Source organism: Emydura macquarii, unplaced genomic scaffold (genome assembly GCF_026122565.2).
Source record: "Emydura macquarii macquarii isolate MOO-44397 ecotype Brisbane River unplaced genomic scaffold, CSIRO-AGI_Emac_v2 contig_1253, whole genome shotgun sequence".
NCBI classification, from domain to species: Eukaryota; Metazoa; Chordata; order Testudines; family Chelidae; genus Emydura; species Emydura macquarii.
The window spans coordinates 78750574-78770897 of NW_027131390.1; the positions used below are offsets into that span (position 1 = coordinate 78750574).

Here is a 20324-nt window from a genome sequence, read left to right on the forward strand (position 1 = left end):
TGAGGGGGCATTTGTTTAATTAAATGTCCTCAATGAATCTTATGATGCCCTCAAAGGAAACATGGAAAGGAATACAAGTACCTAATAATAATCAGAAGGGAAGTTATTTTATTAATAATATTTTATTAATGAGTTCCTTGCAAACCACTAACTGACACCCTCTCTTTTTTTGTTGATGCAGCTGTAGTACTTCTTCCCTGGCTGTTTACAGGGGGAGGTAGAACACTATTCATCCTGGCATGGGGATCACACAACAGAGGGAGGCTACTGCTACACATACCTCAATTGTGGAAGTAGCTGGCTAGATAATGCTGGAAGCATGAAAGGATGCCTGCTTGTTCCCAAAGGCTGGCTAGCACTCAAGAAAGTACTGTAGAAGCAACCTATTACCACTCGAGACTTTACACAGTAAATCAGGAATATCTTTGAACAAGGGAATGGATTTCATATTGTAATCCCATGAAGGTGCAGCTTCCTGGTGAGTGGAATCCTCATATGTCTGGAGCGAGTGTTCCTAAGGCTTTAATGTGGAGCCAGTCTGTGAAGCAGGGGAGGGATAGAGAAAAGAGACCCTTTCCTGCCTTTCAGAGTCTGAACCTCTTTTCCTAGTGGAGCAGGGTTTATATCTGATCCGAAGGCACAATTCCCATTCTACAGCTGCCTGAAATCTGAGCCCCTTTCCCTGGCAGAAGGTCCTTGGGCTGAAAGCCAATCAGGCACATCTTCCATTAGGCTGTAGCCTGAACACAAGCAACAGGCTTCTCCACATGCCCAGACATGCTGCAGGGTGACATGGACAATGAGCATGACAGAACACTGTGAAAAAGACTCTGTGTAGGAGAAAAGCCTCAGCAAACACTCCCTCCAGGGAAGAGGCAAAAAAGAAGGCATTTAAGCCAATTTTTCACCCCCTTTGTTCATTAACAACACCAATTGCTGCCCTGCAAAGGACACACTTCCTTTTGCCTTTTTGGGACCCGAAATTTTGGGTGTTTTCAGGACTTACCCCTGAATATCAGGAGAATCCTACAATTCATAGTTGGAGGAAGGGGAATGGTATAGGACCCCTGCTTCTTTCCCCAGGAAGCTGAGGCCCCACTTCAGTATCTTGGGGGACAAGGCATCTCTGGATTCTTTCAGGGTTTTTTTTCCTCCTCAAGTTCAGGTCTGTTCCAGGACTTACCCTCTGAGCAGGCTGGATAGCTTCCTCCTCACCCTTAGACACTTTCCTAAAGCTCAGAAACTCCTGATTGGGCTTTTCTGTATAGGAACTGCAACTTCTCAGAGAAAGGTGGAGACCAGACATTCGGGACCAACTCTGATCCCTGTACCCTGGCAGTGCAAGGGTTTGGCTGGCTGGGAACAGGCAAGGCATACTTCACTCTCTCTAGAGTCTGTTAGTGCTGCCTCACATAAGGAACATCAATCCTCTGCCCTGACTGAGTGGGTGCAGAGGAGTCCATCAGGGAGGCACTGTAGTGCCAGATCCACCATGTTGTTATTTACATGATCGGGGGGAGGAGAAGGAGGAAGAAGATTATAAATTGCAACTGCACAAAACAAAGTAAAATAAAAGTATTAAAACAAAATGATCCAAAGAAACCGAATTGCCAACTTTTTCCACTGCCACAGGCAGAAAATCTGGTGGTGTAAACTGAAGGGCAGAGCTTAGTCCTGAAGTCTCCAGCAACAACACTGGACTGCCATTGAATTCCTGGGTGGGGGGGATTAGCCCCTTAGCGATGAATAATGAGAGAAGCTGTGCAACAGAATCAACTAGTTTCTTAGTAGAGAGAAGGAACTTAACAGCTAGTCAGATCTACACTTCATTAAATTCCCTGTAGGCTCTTTTAAGCACATTGACTTCCTTCATCAATTCTGGCTTGGACAGCATTGACCTAGTCTGTTGGTAGATAAGTTAAACAGCTAGAAAATTTGACAAATAAACACCGCAATTACTCTTCATCAATATTTCTTCAAAATTCATTAATATTAAAACACGCTGGACAGGACTGGCCATAGCCAAAGGAGGAATTTGGTATCGTCACAATAACAGCTCCTTGTTCAATGTTTCCTTCTTTCCACCTGCCCAACACATCTTAGCAACCTTTATTTTTGTCCTGTCCAAACCCAGTATGGAGAGCAAAAGAGAATATAAAGGGCCAGAGTCTCAGCTATTGTAAATTTGTACAACTCCATCGATGCTGATTTAGATCAGCTGATGCTCTAGCCCACCGGCTGTTAAGATGTCCATAATAGCAAACTCAAAATACTCTGTGCGCATGCAAGCAACTTTTGTATACCATGGGCCACATTCTTATTAGTGCACGTAAACATATTCATATGTCTGAAAAGCTCTCTGAAGCAAATGTTACAAGCTCCATCAGATCATTGCACTTGCCTTGGATCTAGGGAGTAAGACATATATGACAGTTGCTATACAGCTCCACTATTGGTCACTAGAGTGAGTAAACAAGTGATTCAGGACATATTCTGATCTTTGATTCCATAAGCATTGCATACATATAACTGAAAACAGATATTGGCCTGTGGGCAGCATCTTTTCCTCTCAGGGACAAAAAACCATCAGTTTTCCCACATTACAGCATATTGCTCTACTAGCTGAGTCATTTCAATAACTGCAGCATTCACTTTGCCCTCATTAGTCTCTCTCCTGAACAATTTGGCACCTACATGACAGCATTTCACAGGCACAAAAAATATTCACTTGTTTCTTGGTTGACAAGTGAGCTTATTCTTTTTGTAGGTGTAAAAATGTTTGATTTATGGTTAAACATGTTCTTGGTCTCCCGAATACGAGAAGCTGCAGATTAAAACATATATAACCCATTCAATTTTTCATGAATTGTTGGTTTACTCATATAAACAAAAAATGACTGTTTTTCTTGTAATTTTGCCAGTGTTTTATCAAAAACTTTCTTCTTGTTTGATGTGTTCTTATAGATTCCCAAAACTGACCAAAAATTAAGGTTGTGATTTTGTGTTGCACCTCCTGGAGGCCCTGTACAGCAGAGAGGAAAGTGTTGTCAAGCCATCTTTTGCATCCTCCCTATTGAGGTGCAGTCCCCAGGCTGCCTGTCGGCTGATCCATAGTCTGCAACCACTGAAAACCTCCAGAGCTGCTTGTGTTTGGGGATTCCCCTCCAGCTACCAGCATACCACTTCCTGTGCCATCCAGCCCTGCTCCAGGAACATGCCCTAAATTGGGGGTTATGACACCTAGGACACCTCTGGGTCTATATAGTACCTGTGCCAGGAGAATTCTCCTGCAATCCCTAAATGGTTTTTCTGGCCCTGGTATGCTGCTGCAGGAAAAAAAGCAGGGGGCTGTGCCTTACTTTGAGATGATACTGATTAAAGAATATAGTGTTTATCACAACTGTGGTTAGAGTATTAATAAAAAAGCCCTGCAAAATAACCTTGTTAACAAATATTCAAAGTCCACATAATATAAAAAACAAGATGATGAATGACATCATTTCCATACTACAAAGAAAAGAGGAAGAGAAAATCATGTTTGGCTTAAAAATCAATGACAAAATATAACTGAGATGTAATATTGTGAATTACCAAGCATGATGGACTTGTAATACAGTATATAAAAGAGAATACATACATCAACAATCAGGAAGTCCAGCCAGCACCAGGCATTAGTGAAATACATTTGAAAACCATAAGCCACCCATTTTAGAAGCATTTCCAGAATGAAGATATAAGTGAAGACCTTGTCAGCATATTCCAGCATAGTTTTGATAGTCTTGCGCTGTTCGATGTATATATCTTCAAAAGCCTGTGAACAAAATATTTGCATATGAAGCGCTTATACAGCTTAACAGTTTCCTATGTAGGTCACAGGGGCTGAGTAAAATATCCAGTATTCTTTTTTTCGTAAGATGATATGCAGATAACACACCATAGTTCCACCCCGTATCCCTCGCATCCACACATACTTTCTCTTCCCAGTTAGAACAGGAGGCACCATTTCTCCTTCACTTTGTATAACACATTCTCTCCTTTCATGCCTATTATCATATTCAGCCAAGATGAATGATGATCCATAAAGCTCACTCCAATAGATCTCTTTGATCTCTTCCCTTAGATAAAAATCTGTTGAATTTGGGATGTGAACTCTGCTAGCTACAACTATGTCATGGTTGTTGCAAGCAGGATCTAGTCCTGACTATTGTGGACAGGGATTTACTGATAATCATACCAATGAATTAGATTAACTAGCAAAACAGTCTTCAGCATGGTTTTGTAACAGCTCCCAGGCAAAAAACTCTGTTTGCACTTGACAAAGAAACTGTGCAACAACCCTGTCAACAACATATGCATTTAAACACAACTTTAGTTAGTACAGTATGTTCTATACTTATTATGGAGTATTAACTACTGAAGCATTTATGCAGTGCACCTGCTTTCATTCCAGCCTGGAAACTAAACATTTGAATTAATCACTTCTGCACCTGAGATCTCCATATGACATTTCAATCTGCTGATAGTGCACTCCTGGATCTGTTATAGTTCATTTAAATATTACAGAAACACAAGGAAACTAACAATTTGTTCTATTTCTGTTTAAGGAAAACAGAGAAAAAAGTCATTAACAAAGAGTAAGTGAGGATATTTGGATGGTTGGCTGATATAACTAGGCTCCTATTTCAATTTACAACTAATATTCAATCCTCCATGCTTGTTGCATTTATAGCCATCAAGAACTTCCATATATACTACCTTAAATTCCAAATGTTCCTTGAGACAGCTTCTATGGAGATATGATGACATTTCTGAATTGGGATTTTTTTGTCCAGTGGAAGAAAACTATACTAAAGATATCTATATGATTAACCACCATTCTAAAAGCTTAATGTTAACATGTATCTCAGTTGTTTCACATTACAATTACCAGAGCACCACTGCTGAGGAGAATCATGAAGACAATGAAGGTCTCAAACCAGTTGTGTTCAACTATCTTGTAGCAGGTTTTCCTAAGATTCCACCATATTTTTCCTTTCCCATCTTCTATGCTGACTTGACAGCACTTGAACTTCCGTACACATCCTGGCAAATGGGATATTAAGTTGTGAGACATAAAAATAAGGTAACAATATATTCTGAAGCATTAATTAACTGATATCCATTTAAACTAACTCTAGAGTTATTCTAAGGGATGTCTGTAAACAAGTGAACCTCGGTATTCTTCAGCACATTAGTCTCACTTTTTTGCAGGAAAAATAAGATTTGTATAACATATTTTTATGATACCTACTAGGTACCATTGGAACTTCCAGAGCTGTATGCCTGCTGCAACACCTCTGAAGGGGATACTAACATAACACGGAGCTTGCTAGCAATATTGGTGGCATTAATGGGCAGTTCAAGGAAGCAAAACATTCTGCTAAACCGGGGGTTCTCAACCTTTTTCTTTCTGAGGCCACCACAATATGCTATAAAAACTCCACAGCCCACCTGTGTCACAACAACTGTTTTTCAACCCTGCCACGGCAGGGCTCAGGCTTCAGCCCCACCATGGCTTCAGCCCTGCTGAGGTGGGGTTCAGGCTTTAGTTGTAAGGAAAACAAAAAAAGTAATTCATCCAGTCTACTCAGCACTGAGAAGGCCTCAACTGGAGTATTGTGTCCAGTTCTGGGAACCACATTTTGGGAAGGATGTGGACAAATTGGAGAAAGTCCAGAGGAGAGCAAAAAAATTATTAAAGGTCTAGAAAACATGAAGACTGAAAAAACTAGTTTGTTTAGTCTGGATAAGAGAAGACTGAGAAGGGACATAAATCTTCAAGTAGGTAAAGGTTGTTATAAAAAAGAGGGTGAAAAATCGTTCTTCTTATCCAGCAAGGGAGATATAGATTAGACATTTGAAAAAACTTCCTAACTGTAAGGGTAGGAATAAATTACCTTGGGAGACTGTGGAATCTCCATCATTGGAGGTTTTTAAGAACAGGTTAGACACACACTTGTGGTCTGGATCAGGGGTTTTTAACTTTTTTCTTTCTGAGGCCCTGCAACATGCTATAAAAACTCCACAGCCCACCCATGCCACAACTGTTTTTCAGCCCCACCATGGCAGGGCTTGGGTTTTCTGCCCTACACCCCAGCCAATCTAACATGTGCCCTGCATGGCAGACCTCTGAAACCAGATGCCCAGCTGAGAATATCTGTGCTAGACAACAATTTGGTTCACTTACCTTCTGTAAAACAGGCTTCTGGTTCAAGAGCTTCTTCAGGTTCTATCTCTGGTTGTTCTCCTTCTTGAGGAAGTCCAATATCAACTGTACTGCCTTCAGATGAGCTGGATGCATTTAGCTTCTGTAAATAAAAGCCAGCATAACTGTTTTTTTAACCATTACATTTATTTTAAACAGAAAATTAATATTTGTAGTGCATAACAAAACACTCTGCATGTATTTCAGCGCTCTTAAATTAAAAGCGTATTACATAGATAATGACAAACTGCTTTACTACGGGCAAGGTCACAAGATTAGAAGCTACATCACACGTCTTTTTTCCTAGTAAAAGGATTCTAATATCTTCATACAGGGAATCGCCAGAATAATTTGGCTATTTCCTGCACCATTTATGAGAATTTTGAAATAAAATTTTAGTACAGTTAAAATTAGGTGCTTGAGTACATTCTGCTGTTAGGTTATACCAATCATGTTGCTGTATTGTAGACTATACCAGTGATATTCAGACTGAGGCTGACGAGCCACAAGTGGCTTTTTAATGTGTCTCCAACGGCTCTTTACATTGTGTGATTTAATTATTTACCAATCTAAATTATTAACCAATCAGGATGCTTTTACTATATTATTAACCATTTGTAGTTGATAAAATAATATTTGATCAGTCATTTTGCTGGGAAAAAATATATCTATAACATTATATATATATATATAGATAGATATAGACATAGATATATACAAACTAAATATTTCCTTGGTCATACTGTTTAAATATGACTATATAGTACTATAGTAAATGAAACAATGAATTCACATTACTGTGGCTCTTTTGGGGAATGTTGATCGCTAATTTGGCTCTAAACCACTGAGGTCTGATTATCACTAGGTTATACTGTGGATAGCACATACTTTTTCCAACATTATGACCAAACCAATAGAAAACTGCATAGCAGTATTTTCATGTCTAATGTAGATGGCATTCTATCAAATCTAAAAAGTTTACATTTAAACTTGTTCATCTCATTGACATGAAAACACATATTACCAGTTGTTTATAAATACTTCCAAGTTTCTAGATTTTCAGAAAGAAAGAGCAGCACATTAATTTTAGAGCAATAGCCATTATTTTGCATTCTCTTTTGCCAACACACTTATACAGTCTATTGTGCATTCTGAAACTACTTGTTACTCTGGTACAGTATACATACATGTCCAGTTAATATATAAGTAAGCAGAGATGTTCATGTTTTTAGGACAACTGAAATGAAATCAAATCCTTTTTAGAGACAATTGTAATAAAAGAACATTGCATCAATGACCCAAAGTGAGTGATGTAATCCAAATCTTCAACTTTGTTCTTTTACACTAGGATATCATGTTTAGCAATGGACAAATATGAGTACCATACTAAGTAAAAGTAGTTTTGATCACAGCATTCTATGACCTCTTACAATGTTATTACCATGGAATGCATAACATCAGTAAAATTGCTGCATTGATAAATAGCTAATTTTAGAAAGGGAATGATGTAAGCAGATTGAGAGCACATATTTATGTGAAGTTAATGTCAGACAGATGGTTGTTGCACTGCAGCATTAAAGACACCTCCTCTACTTTGCTGACACTTTTGAAGCTTAGGTTAGAGGCATTATTCCTGGGAAGAATGTTCTTATGGAGCTTCAACTATTTTTAATGCTTGTAAAGAAAGTTAGTTAAAAATAAAATCATTTTATCTTCTGTTCATCTTAATTTGTGAACACAGAAAGCAGACAAACTATTTTAATACTGAACATGAAATACAGTATATTCTTTAGGATTAAAGGGAACTGATATGCCTCTCACGTATTCAAGTTTTACCATGTTGTAATTTCATTGATTTCAATAGATTAACACCAGTGTAATTTCAGAGCAGTGTCAGGTTTATAATCTTTAGAGTGTAGCTGTTATATTGGTGAAATCAAATTGTATACTGTGATTATATGAAATTGATTGATTCCCATAATTAAAACTGGTATAATTGACCCATCTAGAATGCCCAAACTTTGGGCCAAATTTTGATCACTTTATTTAAGTAATCCAGTTGAAGTCAATGGTGACTTGTATGAGGTGAATAATATTTGATGCTTTTATTACATAAGCAGACAAATTACTTTTGATTTAATTTTATATTGTCTTATTTATAAATAAATCCTTCCAATCTAGCAAAACTATTTACAGCAAAATATTTAACAATGTTGCATAAAGAAAATATACCAGGAAAACATAAATATACTACAATTTTTGCATTTCTGGAAATCATGTTTTCTTTAGTCAAGATTACCTAATCTTTCTGCAATATACATGATTTACAAAGATCCCTTATATGGAAGGTCTCTGAAAGTGCTATGCAAGTTAGCATCTAACATACCAGGTTTACTACTACCCAGACACTCTAGCCAGGGGGAATTTTGAATGTAAACCCTATATGCAGGTCTGGGCCTTCGTTAGTCGATAAGCTGCAAACTAACAAAAATTGCAGGAACCTCCAAATTACTTAGCAGAGAGTCTAGTGTCCATGATTAAATGCTACAAAATAAAATATTGCAAAATCTCACAGGATACTGACTGTATTGTGGGGACTGTTTTGTACTATGCTCAATGTGAAAATTGTAATAATGATTATAGACTCAAATATTCAGGAATTTTACGTTTGCTGGTGCACTAGCACAGTGGATCTCAACCAGGAGTATGCAGAGGTCTTGCAGGGGGTACATCAACTCATCTAGATATTTGCTTAATTTTACAACAGACTACATAAAAAGCACTAGTGAAATCAGTACAAACTAAAATTTCATACAGACAATGACTTGTTTATACTGCTCTATATACTATAAACTGAAACGTAAGTACAATATTTACATTCCAACTGATTTATTTTATAATTATATGGTAAAAATGAGAAAGTAAGCAATTTTTCAGTAATAGTGTGCTATGACACTTTTGTATTTTTATGTCTGATTTTGTAAGCAAGTAGTTTTTAAGTGAGGTGAAACTTGAGGGTACTCAAGACAAATCAGACTCATGAAGGGGAATAGTAGTCTGGAAAGGTTGAGAGCCACTGCATTAGCATTTTTAGGTATTGTTATAGGAAAGGGGGATGCAAACCACTGGACTACTCTTCATCCAGAAAACTTTAAAGGTAAATGTGTGTGAGTGCTGTAACCCATTCCAGGCAGATATATTAGTGAGAAATGGCCCAGAGTATATGATAGAGTGGATAGTCCTACAGTCTGCTTATTAGGTGCTTTGGCCTGCTTGTGGTGCAAAGTGACCATTTGGAACAGGTCTGTAGAATCTGGGATGCTCATGGAAATTCTGTGAGCAATTTAGGATCAGGATGGAGCCCAGAGTGACTAGTTCTACTCATTTACAATAAATCAGTAGTGTTTGAAATGTCTATTACTAAACTGGACAAGGATAATGAAATCCACAACACTTACAAATATATCATGTTTGCTTTTTTTTACACTTTTCAAATCGCTCAAGGTAATCACTGTAATGGTCATTTTGTCTCATTTTTACCTAAACCTTATTCCTTGGTGAGTTCCCAAAGGAAGACCTACTATATTCCTAGAGATACAGGGATAATCCTTCTCCTATAAATTCTTAATGTTTTCTCTTTCTACGGGTCATTCTTCTATTTCCAAACCCTACAGTTAGCTTAGCATCTCAAAGAAGTGAACAGAGTCTTTTCACATGCGCAATATGAACATACACTGTATGATATAAAAAATTACTTAGCTGATTTTCACTCATTTATGCCCAGTCATAATGGAAGACACACAATTTTCTTCTCAACATTAAAAGTACACAATGTTAACTGCAGCTCCAGCTCATTTGAATGGTACAGAAATAGTTGGATGGAGATAATCTCTGAATTCCTCTCCTTGTCATACCTAGCAGTGCTGACTTTTTCAGGAGCTCCCTGTTGACAGGTCTTAATGCTTAGCAGATACTATATGGAAAGGTTTAGAGTGGTGAGGATTTGACATAGGCTTAACTTCTTTGATTTCCATGACCTATATATACCAGCCTTATGGCCAAGGTTTAGAGAAAGGTCCTGCAAGTTTGAAAAATTAGTTCAGTGTGTACTATGCATGTAATTTCAATGGAATATGGGTGCCTAACTACTTTAGGCTTCTTTGAAAATCCAAACCTACACATATAAGACTAAATTCTGGCCTTCTGTCCATCCATGACCTTCACAGGGGAGTCAGTGGGGGGTCCTATCCACAAATATGAGATCATAAATCACCCAGTGTATTCTTTATGAAGATATCAAATTTGCTGTGTATGGATATTGTGCAACACAAATAATTAAAGTAACAGAATTTAATAATGACATAAATTCAATTAGTATTCTAGTGTAGTATATGTACAATTACAGAAAATGCATTTTTGACACAGCAATTTAGCTGTTTTGGAATACTGCCTCTATAATGGTAAAATTGATAAGTAAAGGGCCAGATTCTGTAGTTCTCAAGTAAGGACCACAGAGCTTGACTTAGTGTGAATACCAATCATTAATTTCAGGAAAAGCCATAAATAAGATAAACATCAAAGTACATTCCAAGTAAATTAATTTATATCACAGCATTAAAATTACCTCTTAATAATACAATAATTAAATAACTTTAAAATCAAGGAAAATACTCTCTTTGCAATAAGATTTTGCTTGCATCATTCCGACCTGGGCAGCATTTATAGCAAAAAATGCTGCAGCATTAGCAGAGCAAACAAAAATTATGACCTGGTTAAAAAAATAAACTGAAATTTGAAAAACCTATTGTTCATTTTTGTAAATAGAAAGTAAAGAGCTTAGAAACTTATCCATTGTGAAATATGTTAATTCAGCAGGAGGTCATTGCAAGAATGAATAATAAGTTCTTATCACTGAAGTTACATTAGATTTATTCAGTAAATATTTTAAAGACTGATAGATAACTCAAAATGGAAGATTAAGAATAACAAGAATGAGAAGAGAATGATCAAGCAGAAACACAGTATAGTATGACAATTAATTATCAAGAATATTAGCAATCAGTCTTTATTAATGCAGGGTCAGTATTTGAATTTTATGGATGGTAAATTGGGTCTTACTAGTCTCTTCTCACTGAAAATCTGGTATGCTTCTTGTAAAGAGCTGTAATTATAATCACATGAGTTAAGGTAGGCAGATTTACAGTCTGCTTACCAAAATAATGAACAGAGCCAATAGCAGTTGGTATTTGAAACAAAACAAAAATATTTTAAACTGTCTTGTCCCACTGAGGGCTCTGTTACTTTTCCACTCTTGATGTCACAGAAAATGTATTTCCTTAGCATGCTGTTCCTGTATGTCTTAGACAAGGTTGCTCTATCAACAATTATATTAAGAAAATTACCCAACTGAAACTTACGAGTCAGTATTATCTGCAGAAGGAAAATTTTAACAACGATATGTTAAACTGAAAAAAAATTATGTGAGGGGGAAAGTTCTAAATATTGTAAAGATTACTCAGTCATTCTGTGTCTCTATGGTTTTTTTCATACTACGTTTATATTGTAGCGTTCTCTATGATTGTTAATAGAACAAAGCATACTTAGAAAGTTGTTTACGAGGCATCATCTGCAGTAATTAAGATGTCAAACCATAGCAACTAAATTCAGTGGGCCAAGAAAAGTTACTTCAACATTTTTAAAACAAGCAGTCATTAAAATGGTTTTATAAAAATGGGATGGTTTAAAATACTGTAAACAAAAATAGCAACTTTTCAGTAACAACCATTTTGCAGCTAGAAAGCTAAATCCTATGAGGCATCTGACACGGGGGTGGGGGAGGAGGAAAAATGTTGCATTACTCTCTCTGCATCCAGCAGAAGAGACATATTAGCACAGGTCAGGCCACTACCACACACTAACACTGGTTTAATATGTGGGTCCTTTTTACTATTACTGTGGTTCCTGCGGATGGCAGCATACATGCAAGCCAAATTGAGAGCTAGACACTGCGCTTGCTAACTATGCTCTTTTAGGAATAGTTAAACCCCCAACTTATTATCTAGGCATACCTCCAACACCTGATAACTTCTTCTCTGAACATCAGTATTCCAAAGAACTACATTTATCCCACATTATTAGGGTGACCATGCATCCCGTTTTGCCTGGAACAGTCCCCTTTTTAAGTATATGTATCTTTAAAATGTCACATTTACCAGTAACACCTCCAGTCACACTTCAATTAGCAGTACGATCAAGTACAATACAGTACGATAGCTAGAAGTTTAGCTTTTTAAATAGAAATGAAAAGTTGAAAGCAATCTGGCCACCAGGGAAGGACTACAAAACATAGCAACCAAGTCTAAGTCAAGAGGTTTTAGATATGATTTCTCTTTTGAACTTCACACACATCTCACGGATTTATATAATTTTGCTTCACTTATATCCAAGCCCCTTGGAACTTTTAGCTTTTATGTTTTAATTAAATGATAAGCTGAAAGCATAAAACAGCTCTCAGTTTAATTTTTTTAATGAATGTCTGAAATTTCATAATTGGCCAGGATGCCATTGAAAAACCTGAAATCAGGGTGAAAGGGACTAAGGAAGCAAAGAGTTGAACAAGAGGGAGTAGGAAAGTGGTGCAGACAAACACCCTGGGGGGTTTTCCAAATAGCTATAGAAAAAATATTTAAAATAACAGAAACAATAGTTTCCTAATTTCTCATTTTTAACCCACCTCACTTAGGTATCTATGCAATACCAACAGGTAAATGAGATGATCTGTGATTAAAATGGTGATGTTATAGCCAAATAGATACAATCAATTTCAATATCAATATATCACCAATTAAAAACACCAAGTGGCTAAAAAGAATTTAACTTTAGACCTTCAGGTCCGGTTTCTAATTTCAGCATACACCATTGCAACTCCACTAATGTAACTAAAAGCAGAATTTGGCTGTCACTCTTTATAGCCTTAACATACCAGGGCATAAGAGTTCACAGAAATGGGAGATCACAGCTAAAGGCAAACTAGTAGTTATTGACTATAGTTGGGTAAATACCATAAAAAAACCCACAATTAATGGGAATTCTTATGCTAAACCCACTGCTATACTTTGCTGATATTCACAACTCATTTGATCTGCCCATTTGTGAACATTTGGGCAACCACCAGATATGAATAGCGGTGCAAATATCTACAAAAGGTACTGGAGGTACTCTAAAGGCTTCTTTAAAAACGGTTTACTTTTGCACAAACCATCATGAATGTTCATGGATAATTCTCTAACAGAGAAAGGAGCTCCTGTTTATAAAGTTTAGGGAGAAAAAACAATAACCTGTGATTAATTGACTCATAATATAGCGTGGAATTACAAAATACCAATATTCTGTGACCAATTTATGAACAATCCACAGGTTAATTTTTTTCACACAAGTATTTATTAAATAATGATAATGAATAATTATAACATCACAGACTGTTGACAGTAAGTTATTTACTGCACAGAATTTCACCACCTCTAATGCAGTCAACGTTGACATTTTCATTCAGCTGATTTACAGTGTGTTTTGTGATGTTACAGATTGAATGCAGCATCATATATTGCTTCATGAAATAAATAGCATGGTAATGTTGAGTAGGTGAGATAGAGGACAGAAGAAAAGAGGAGACCTCTTGGTTCAAAGTCAATGATATCTTGCTGATCAGAATATTTTTCATTGTACTTGTAACTCAGATGAAAATGAAAATATGTTCAGCTTCCTCACTACAGGCAGTTTTATCAGTTTTAGATTTTTTTTTTGCCAATTTTTAGAATAGGCAGCCTACTTGTATAAATTAAAAGGCTCCATGATGATCAAAATGGGCTAGATTTTGCCATCAGCTCCCTCTCTGCACCTCCAGACTTCGATAGGAGTGCGTGTGAAACTGTGAGCAAAACAGGATTCCAAATGTTTGACTGACAGAATATCAGTTTTGTCTTACCAGATGATGGTAACATATTTTGATTGTGCAAATTAAATTAAAATTCATGCTATAGGTGCTTTTGTTACTGCATGATATCGTCAATAATAATTAAATTGCTATACAAGATTTGGAGAACAACAAATATTTCTGAAGATAAAAAGTATAAACAATTAAGGACAAGTGGACAGTTAATTGAATTTGCAAATTACCTTCATGAAAAACTAAAATATGGTAGTATGATAAAATTCCAAAAGATCAAACAGCTTTCTATTATCAATATAACTTACTCATAGGCTGATTAAAAAAAGGTTCCTTTTTTATGATTATGAGAAACAATATTCTACCTGGTCTCTCTTGTACTTAGCTACTTCAAAACTAAATCCCAAAACTTTATAATCAAATATGGAAAATTTACATAGCATTCATTTAAAAAATTAGTTAGAATATAATTAAAAAGTTCTTAGATAAGTCAGCATCTGATTCATAAAAATACTCGGGTTGCCAATCTTGCCTGCTCATGCGGTGATGTGAGTCACATGACTCAGCAAAGAGCAGCTGTGAATGTTTCTACTATATTGCAATGGATGGGCAAGAAACATAGCTGAGTAGCATGCAGGCCAATCAATATCCATTAGAAAAGTGATCATATGTATTTATAACTTGTTTAGATAACCTGTGTAAAAATTGGTGATGCGTTGCTCTGCCTGGTAAAAAAAGCAACAGAGCTGCAGTCTTGACTGATCCAGCTTGATTTTATGCCTGTGAGAAGTAAGAATGGTAGGAAATGAAGTTCAAGATAGCAAGTATCTCTGCTTTTCTGCTCTGGAAGCTGTTATACAAACATACTGACTGATTAAAGAATTCAAACATTTATTTTAAGTACATTCTGAGAAATATAATGAAGTGTAAAAGTGTAAAATAATAAATGCTTTTTAGACCTTTGAATCCTGATTAAAATAAAAAAATACATTATAACATGATTACAATAGCTCTAGAAGATGCTTCCATTTGTATTAAGAATTTAAAAAAAAAATCAGATGAATATTTTTGGTAAAATTATTATCCTGAAACCTACACTTTGGCGGGAAATCTAATAGATTACTATTTTAGAGATTTCTATAGCACCCATTGCCATAGAGTCTAAGGGCCTGAGGCAATGTTCAACAAACGAATGAGAAATTTATTTTGTTTTCATTGGGTGCTAGACTAAGCCAGAGTACCAATATGTTATGTGATAATAAGATGGGGCCCAATTCTGCAAACCCTCATTGATGTGAGTACTTTTTACCCATACTAGTAGCCCCATATATGTTAATTGTCCTATTTGCATGGGGAAAGGATCAGCAAAATCTGTGGCTAAATAACAGAGTAAAAGGCAGTTAGAGACAAAAAGACATCTTTTAAAATTGGAAGTCAAGTCCTACTGAGGAAAATAGGAAGGAGCATAAACTCTGGCAAATCACATGTAAAAGTATAATTAGGCAGACCAAAAAAGAATTTGAAGAACAACTAGAAATAGACACAAAAACAAACAGCAAAAACTATTTAAGTATGTCAGAAGCAGGAACCAACCAATCAGTGGGGTCACTGGATGATCATGTGCTAAAGGAGCACTCAAGGAAGACAAGGCCATTGCAGAGAAGCTAAACTAATTCTTTGCATCAGTCTTCATGGCAGAGGATGTGAGGGGGGAGTTCCACACCTGAGCCATTCTTTTTATGTGACAAATCTGATAAACTGTCCCAGACTGAAGTGTCAGTAGAAGAGGTTTTGAAACAAATGAATAAATTAAGCAGTAATAAGTCCCCAGGACCAGATGATATTCACCCAAGAGTTCTGAAGGAATTCAAAAATGAAATTGCAGAACACTAATTGTGGTATGTACTATTATTTAAATCAGCTTCTATACCAGATGACTGGGGAATAGCTAATGTGATGCTGATTTTTAAAAAAGTCTCCAGAGGTGATCCTGACAACTACAGGCCAGTAAGCCTAACTTCAGTACCAGGCAAATTAGCTGAAACCATAGTATAGAACAGAATTATTAGACACACAGATGAACATAATATGTTGGGGAAGAATCAACACAGCTTTTGCAAAACAAAATCATGCCTCACTAATCTATTATAATTATCTGAGGAGGTCAGCAAACATGTGGACAAGGGTTATCCAGTGGATACAGTATACTTGAACTTTCAGAAAGCCTTTGACAATGTTCCTTATGAAACACTCTTAAGCAAAGTAGGCAGTCATGGGATAAGAGGGAAGGTCTTCTTATGGATCAGTAACTGGTTAAAGGATAGAAAACATAAGATAGAAATAAATGGTCAATTCTCACAGTGGATGGAGGTAAATAGCAGGGTCCTCCCCCCGATCTGCACTGAGACCAGCACTTTTCAATATATTTACAAATGATATGGAAAATGGGTAGACAGTGAGGTGGCAAAGTTTGCAGACAATAAAAAATTACCCAAGGTAGTTAGGTCCAAAGCACACCGTGAAGAGTTACAAAGGAATCTGACAAAATTGTGTGACTGGGCAAGAATGGTAGATGAAATTCCGGGTTGATAAATAATAAATAAATAAATAAATAAATAAATAATGCACGTTGGAATACATAATCCCAAGTATGCATACAAGTTGATGGTGTCTAATTTAGCGGTTGTTATACAAGAAAGAGTTCTTGAAGTCATTGTAGAGAGTTCTCTGAAAATATCTACTTACTGTGCAGCAGTCAAAAAAGCTAACAGAATGTTAGGAACCATTAGGAAAGGAATAGATAAGACAGAAAATATAATGCCACTATATAAATGCTAGCTATGCCCACACCTTGAATACTGCATGCAGTTTCGGTTGCCCCATCTGAAAAACAGTATAACAGCTCACTGCCTGTAGTGTGTACATGTACACACACACACAAACACAAAAACATTGGCTGACTATCTTGTGTACATTAAACACACACAGCAGGGCCTTCTGGAAAGAGGATACATGGCCCAAAACAGGGAGTTCTAAGGGCTTTATATTAATTGCTTTAGGATGCATTACATTTTCTACATATACAGTGTAACTGTAACCAGAAAGTAGACTGTAAAACAGCAGGAGGGAAATCTTGGCCCCACTGAAGTTGATGAGAAGTTTACCCATTGACTTCAATGGAGCCAAGATATACCAGAGATTTTGTCTTGCAGAGCCATTTAGGGGGAAATACAAAAAAAGGGAGTGGGGGGGAGCTTGACCTGAAAATAGAGTGAATGTATTGAACAAAGATGTCATTTGTAGTCACTTTTCTGACCACAAACTCATCTTAACTGTCTCCTTTTACTAAGGATCTTTCATGACAGGGCTCAGTATTGGCCACCTAGCAGAAATGTCCTTATTCTTCCCTATAATAGAGCTTACAGTACAGCAGAATCATCCAGAGAGGAGCACAAACTAGATTTCATAGGATAATTCTTTTCTATCCAAATTGACTGGCAGGGACTACCACAGTATCAGCAACAGTCCTCCCTCTGATGAGAACTAAAAGTATCATCTCTCTAATGTTACCATTCCTACCTGCCCAGGGGGTGAAAGGTTACCAAAACATATGAGCTGCATGGCAGTGTGACTTGTGCCACTGGGAAAGCCTCTGAACAATTATATTTGCAACAATATATCCTTTGCAAAATATCAAAAAAAGATCTGACTTATACCTCAGAACCACATTAATCAAATGAACTGTCAACAGTTTTGAAAATTGCAATCAGGGTTGATTTCTAAGCTACCAGTTTGACACTTGGAAACTGACTACGTCTTGCAACAGAAAATTGAAGATTACTACCAAGTAGGAAAATGCTAGTGGGAAACTTGTGTCCCTTTGTAAACAAAAAAGAAACATTTAGCAATATTTTAGGATAGCACACATTTACTCAGCTCTGAATTATGTTAATTGTTTTATAAATTAGTTTTGTTCCCCCAAAAATGTAAGATAAGTTATGAAACTTCCAAGTTATGTCCAAATAGATACTTACTGCCCTCTAAATACAAAACCCTGAAGAATGAGGATTAGAGGAAAAAGTGTGCAAAATATTATTTTAAAGAATAATTTACACATCTATAATACCTTTCATCTGAGGATCTTAATGTGCTTGTAATTATTAGTAAATAATACCTTATAATACTCTTATGAAACAGCAATCACTATACCCGTTCTACAGATAGAAAACTGGAGCAGAAAATCTGAATGACCTGCCCTGTGCTACAGAGAGACTCAGTAAAAGAACTGGGAATAGAACCTAGAACCCCTGCCCACCAACAATCCCATGATATAAACCCCAAAGAATGTGCCCTCCAGAAATTATACAAAAATGAAGCATTGTTGTAGCCGTGTTGGTCCCAGGATAGTAGAGAGACAAGGTGAGTGTGGTAAGAACTTTTATTGTTCCAACTTCTTTTGGCAAAAGAAACAAGCTTTCAAGTTACACGGAGCTCTTCTGAAGAAGTTGGTCCAAGAAAAGATATTACCTCACCTACCTTGTCTCACAAAAGTTTAAAACCACTTAATGATAAGGATATAGAATTTAATTATCCATAGAAAATAGAGTTAAAAGTGAGAACTTGTAGTTCACTAACCTTCTAGAAGTAGTAATATCAATGACTGAGACAACTATCTTGAATGGGAGCTAATACAAAGAACTTTTCTGCAGAGGCTTACAGATTGCTAAGTATCAGTTTAAGGTAACTCATAAAGGCTGTAGATTTTAAATGAGGAAAATTACCTACTAAATAATTCATGAACACAGAGCAATCTCCTGCCTTACAGGAAGAAGCTGAAATGGCTAACAAGTTTTAAAAAGGAGAAAGACAGTTTAATAAGACTTATAAAACTGAGAAAGATAAAGAGAGGAGACCATGTGAAATTTAAGTGATTAATGAATCCACAAGGGAAACTTTTTACTACTGCATCTTGCCAAGAATCTCTATTACTTTAAAATTCAGAGGAAAATCTTATGTGTGGGTGCCTCTCTTAGTTTAACCAAAACTCATTAGATATGATAAAAGGGAATGCAGGACTTCTGAAGGAAAAATACGGTCTAGATGAAAAGAGAAAAGACTCATGTGTTGATATTAATGTAATAGTTGTGGATGTTTTGGAAGGTTAATGGGCTGAGCTGAAGCTTTCTATAGGAGCTGTCAACAGACAAGCCCAAGAAAAGTATGTTAAGATGATCTGGATCTTGCCCTGTCTTGTCTTGTGTACAGCTCTTGTAATTAAGGGCTTGATCCTGCAAGCTGCTATGAGTACTCTGGTCCTGATCCAGCAAATCACTTAAACAAGTGCTTTAACTTTGTGCTTAAAGATGAGTTCGAGCCTGAGTGCTGAGCACCTGGCAGGCTCAAGCCGTAGAGGAATTTAAAAAAAGTATATATTGATCTAATCACAGACAGGATTTCCCAAGAAAAGATAGATGTTAATGCCTGTTTGTTTAATTCATATTGTAGGAAAAAATCCAGAAAGGAAGGTTAAACAAAGAGAATCTGATGGGTGCCTGAGGAATCTTTAGGGTGCTTGGGAGTACATCTTGGGAACAAAAGACAGACCACAAAAGCAAAAGTGGATACCTGAGATGTGTCCAAAAAAGTGCTTTCAGCAGGAAGCATAAACAGTACAAGGGAAAAGGAAAGCCCCTCCATTAATATGTGGACTGAAATCTGACATTTACACAAAATTACTTGGATTTGGGTGGCAGTTCAGAATAAGTGGAAAGGTTTTTGTTTTTGTTTTTAATTTGTACCACTGAGTACATGGTCCTGGTCTTAGTAAGACTAGTCACCATCTCAGTGTATTGATGTTCACAGAATTCGTCTTTATCATTATTCATACAATAGTATCCCTTAATGCCTCACTGACAATTATAGTCAACACACACAAATCTGGTACAAAAAGATGGTAGTATTTTGATGTCCTATTGAATTCCTTATATGGAAAGTTTTATGTGTTTTACACAAATTAAATTTAGCCTGACAATGCCACTGTAATTTATGTAATTATTATCCCTATTTTACAGATGAAGGAACAGAGACACAGACAGATTAAGTGACTTCACCAGGATAACACGGAAAGTTTGCAAG

General features: G+C 36.6%; 1 protein-coding gene across 13 annotated transcripts in view; it reads right to left on the reverse strand.

The window, feature by feature from the left end:
• SCN2A (sodium voltage-gated channel alpha subunit 2) overlaps positions 1–20324 on the reverse strand; it is a 91413-nt gene that overhangs the window by 24826 nt on the left and 46263 nt on the right. For all 13 annotated transcript variants that reach the window (XM_067549335.1, XM_067549336.1, XM_067549332.1 and 10 more), the window contains exons 17-19: positions 6227–6347; positions 4928–5082; positions 3638–3811 (exon numbers count right to left, since the gene is read on the reverse strand). In XM_067549335.1, the coding sequence (XP_067405436.1) occupies positions 3638–3811; positions 4928–5082; positions 6227–6347 (450 nt within the window). The remainder of the gene's footprint in view (positions 1–3637; positions 3812–4927; positions 5083–6226; positions 6348–20324) is intronic.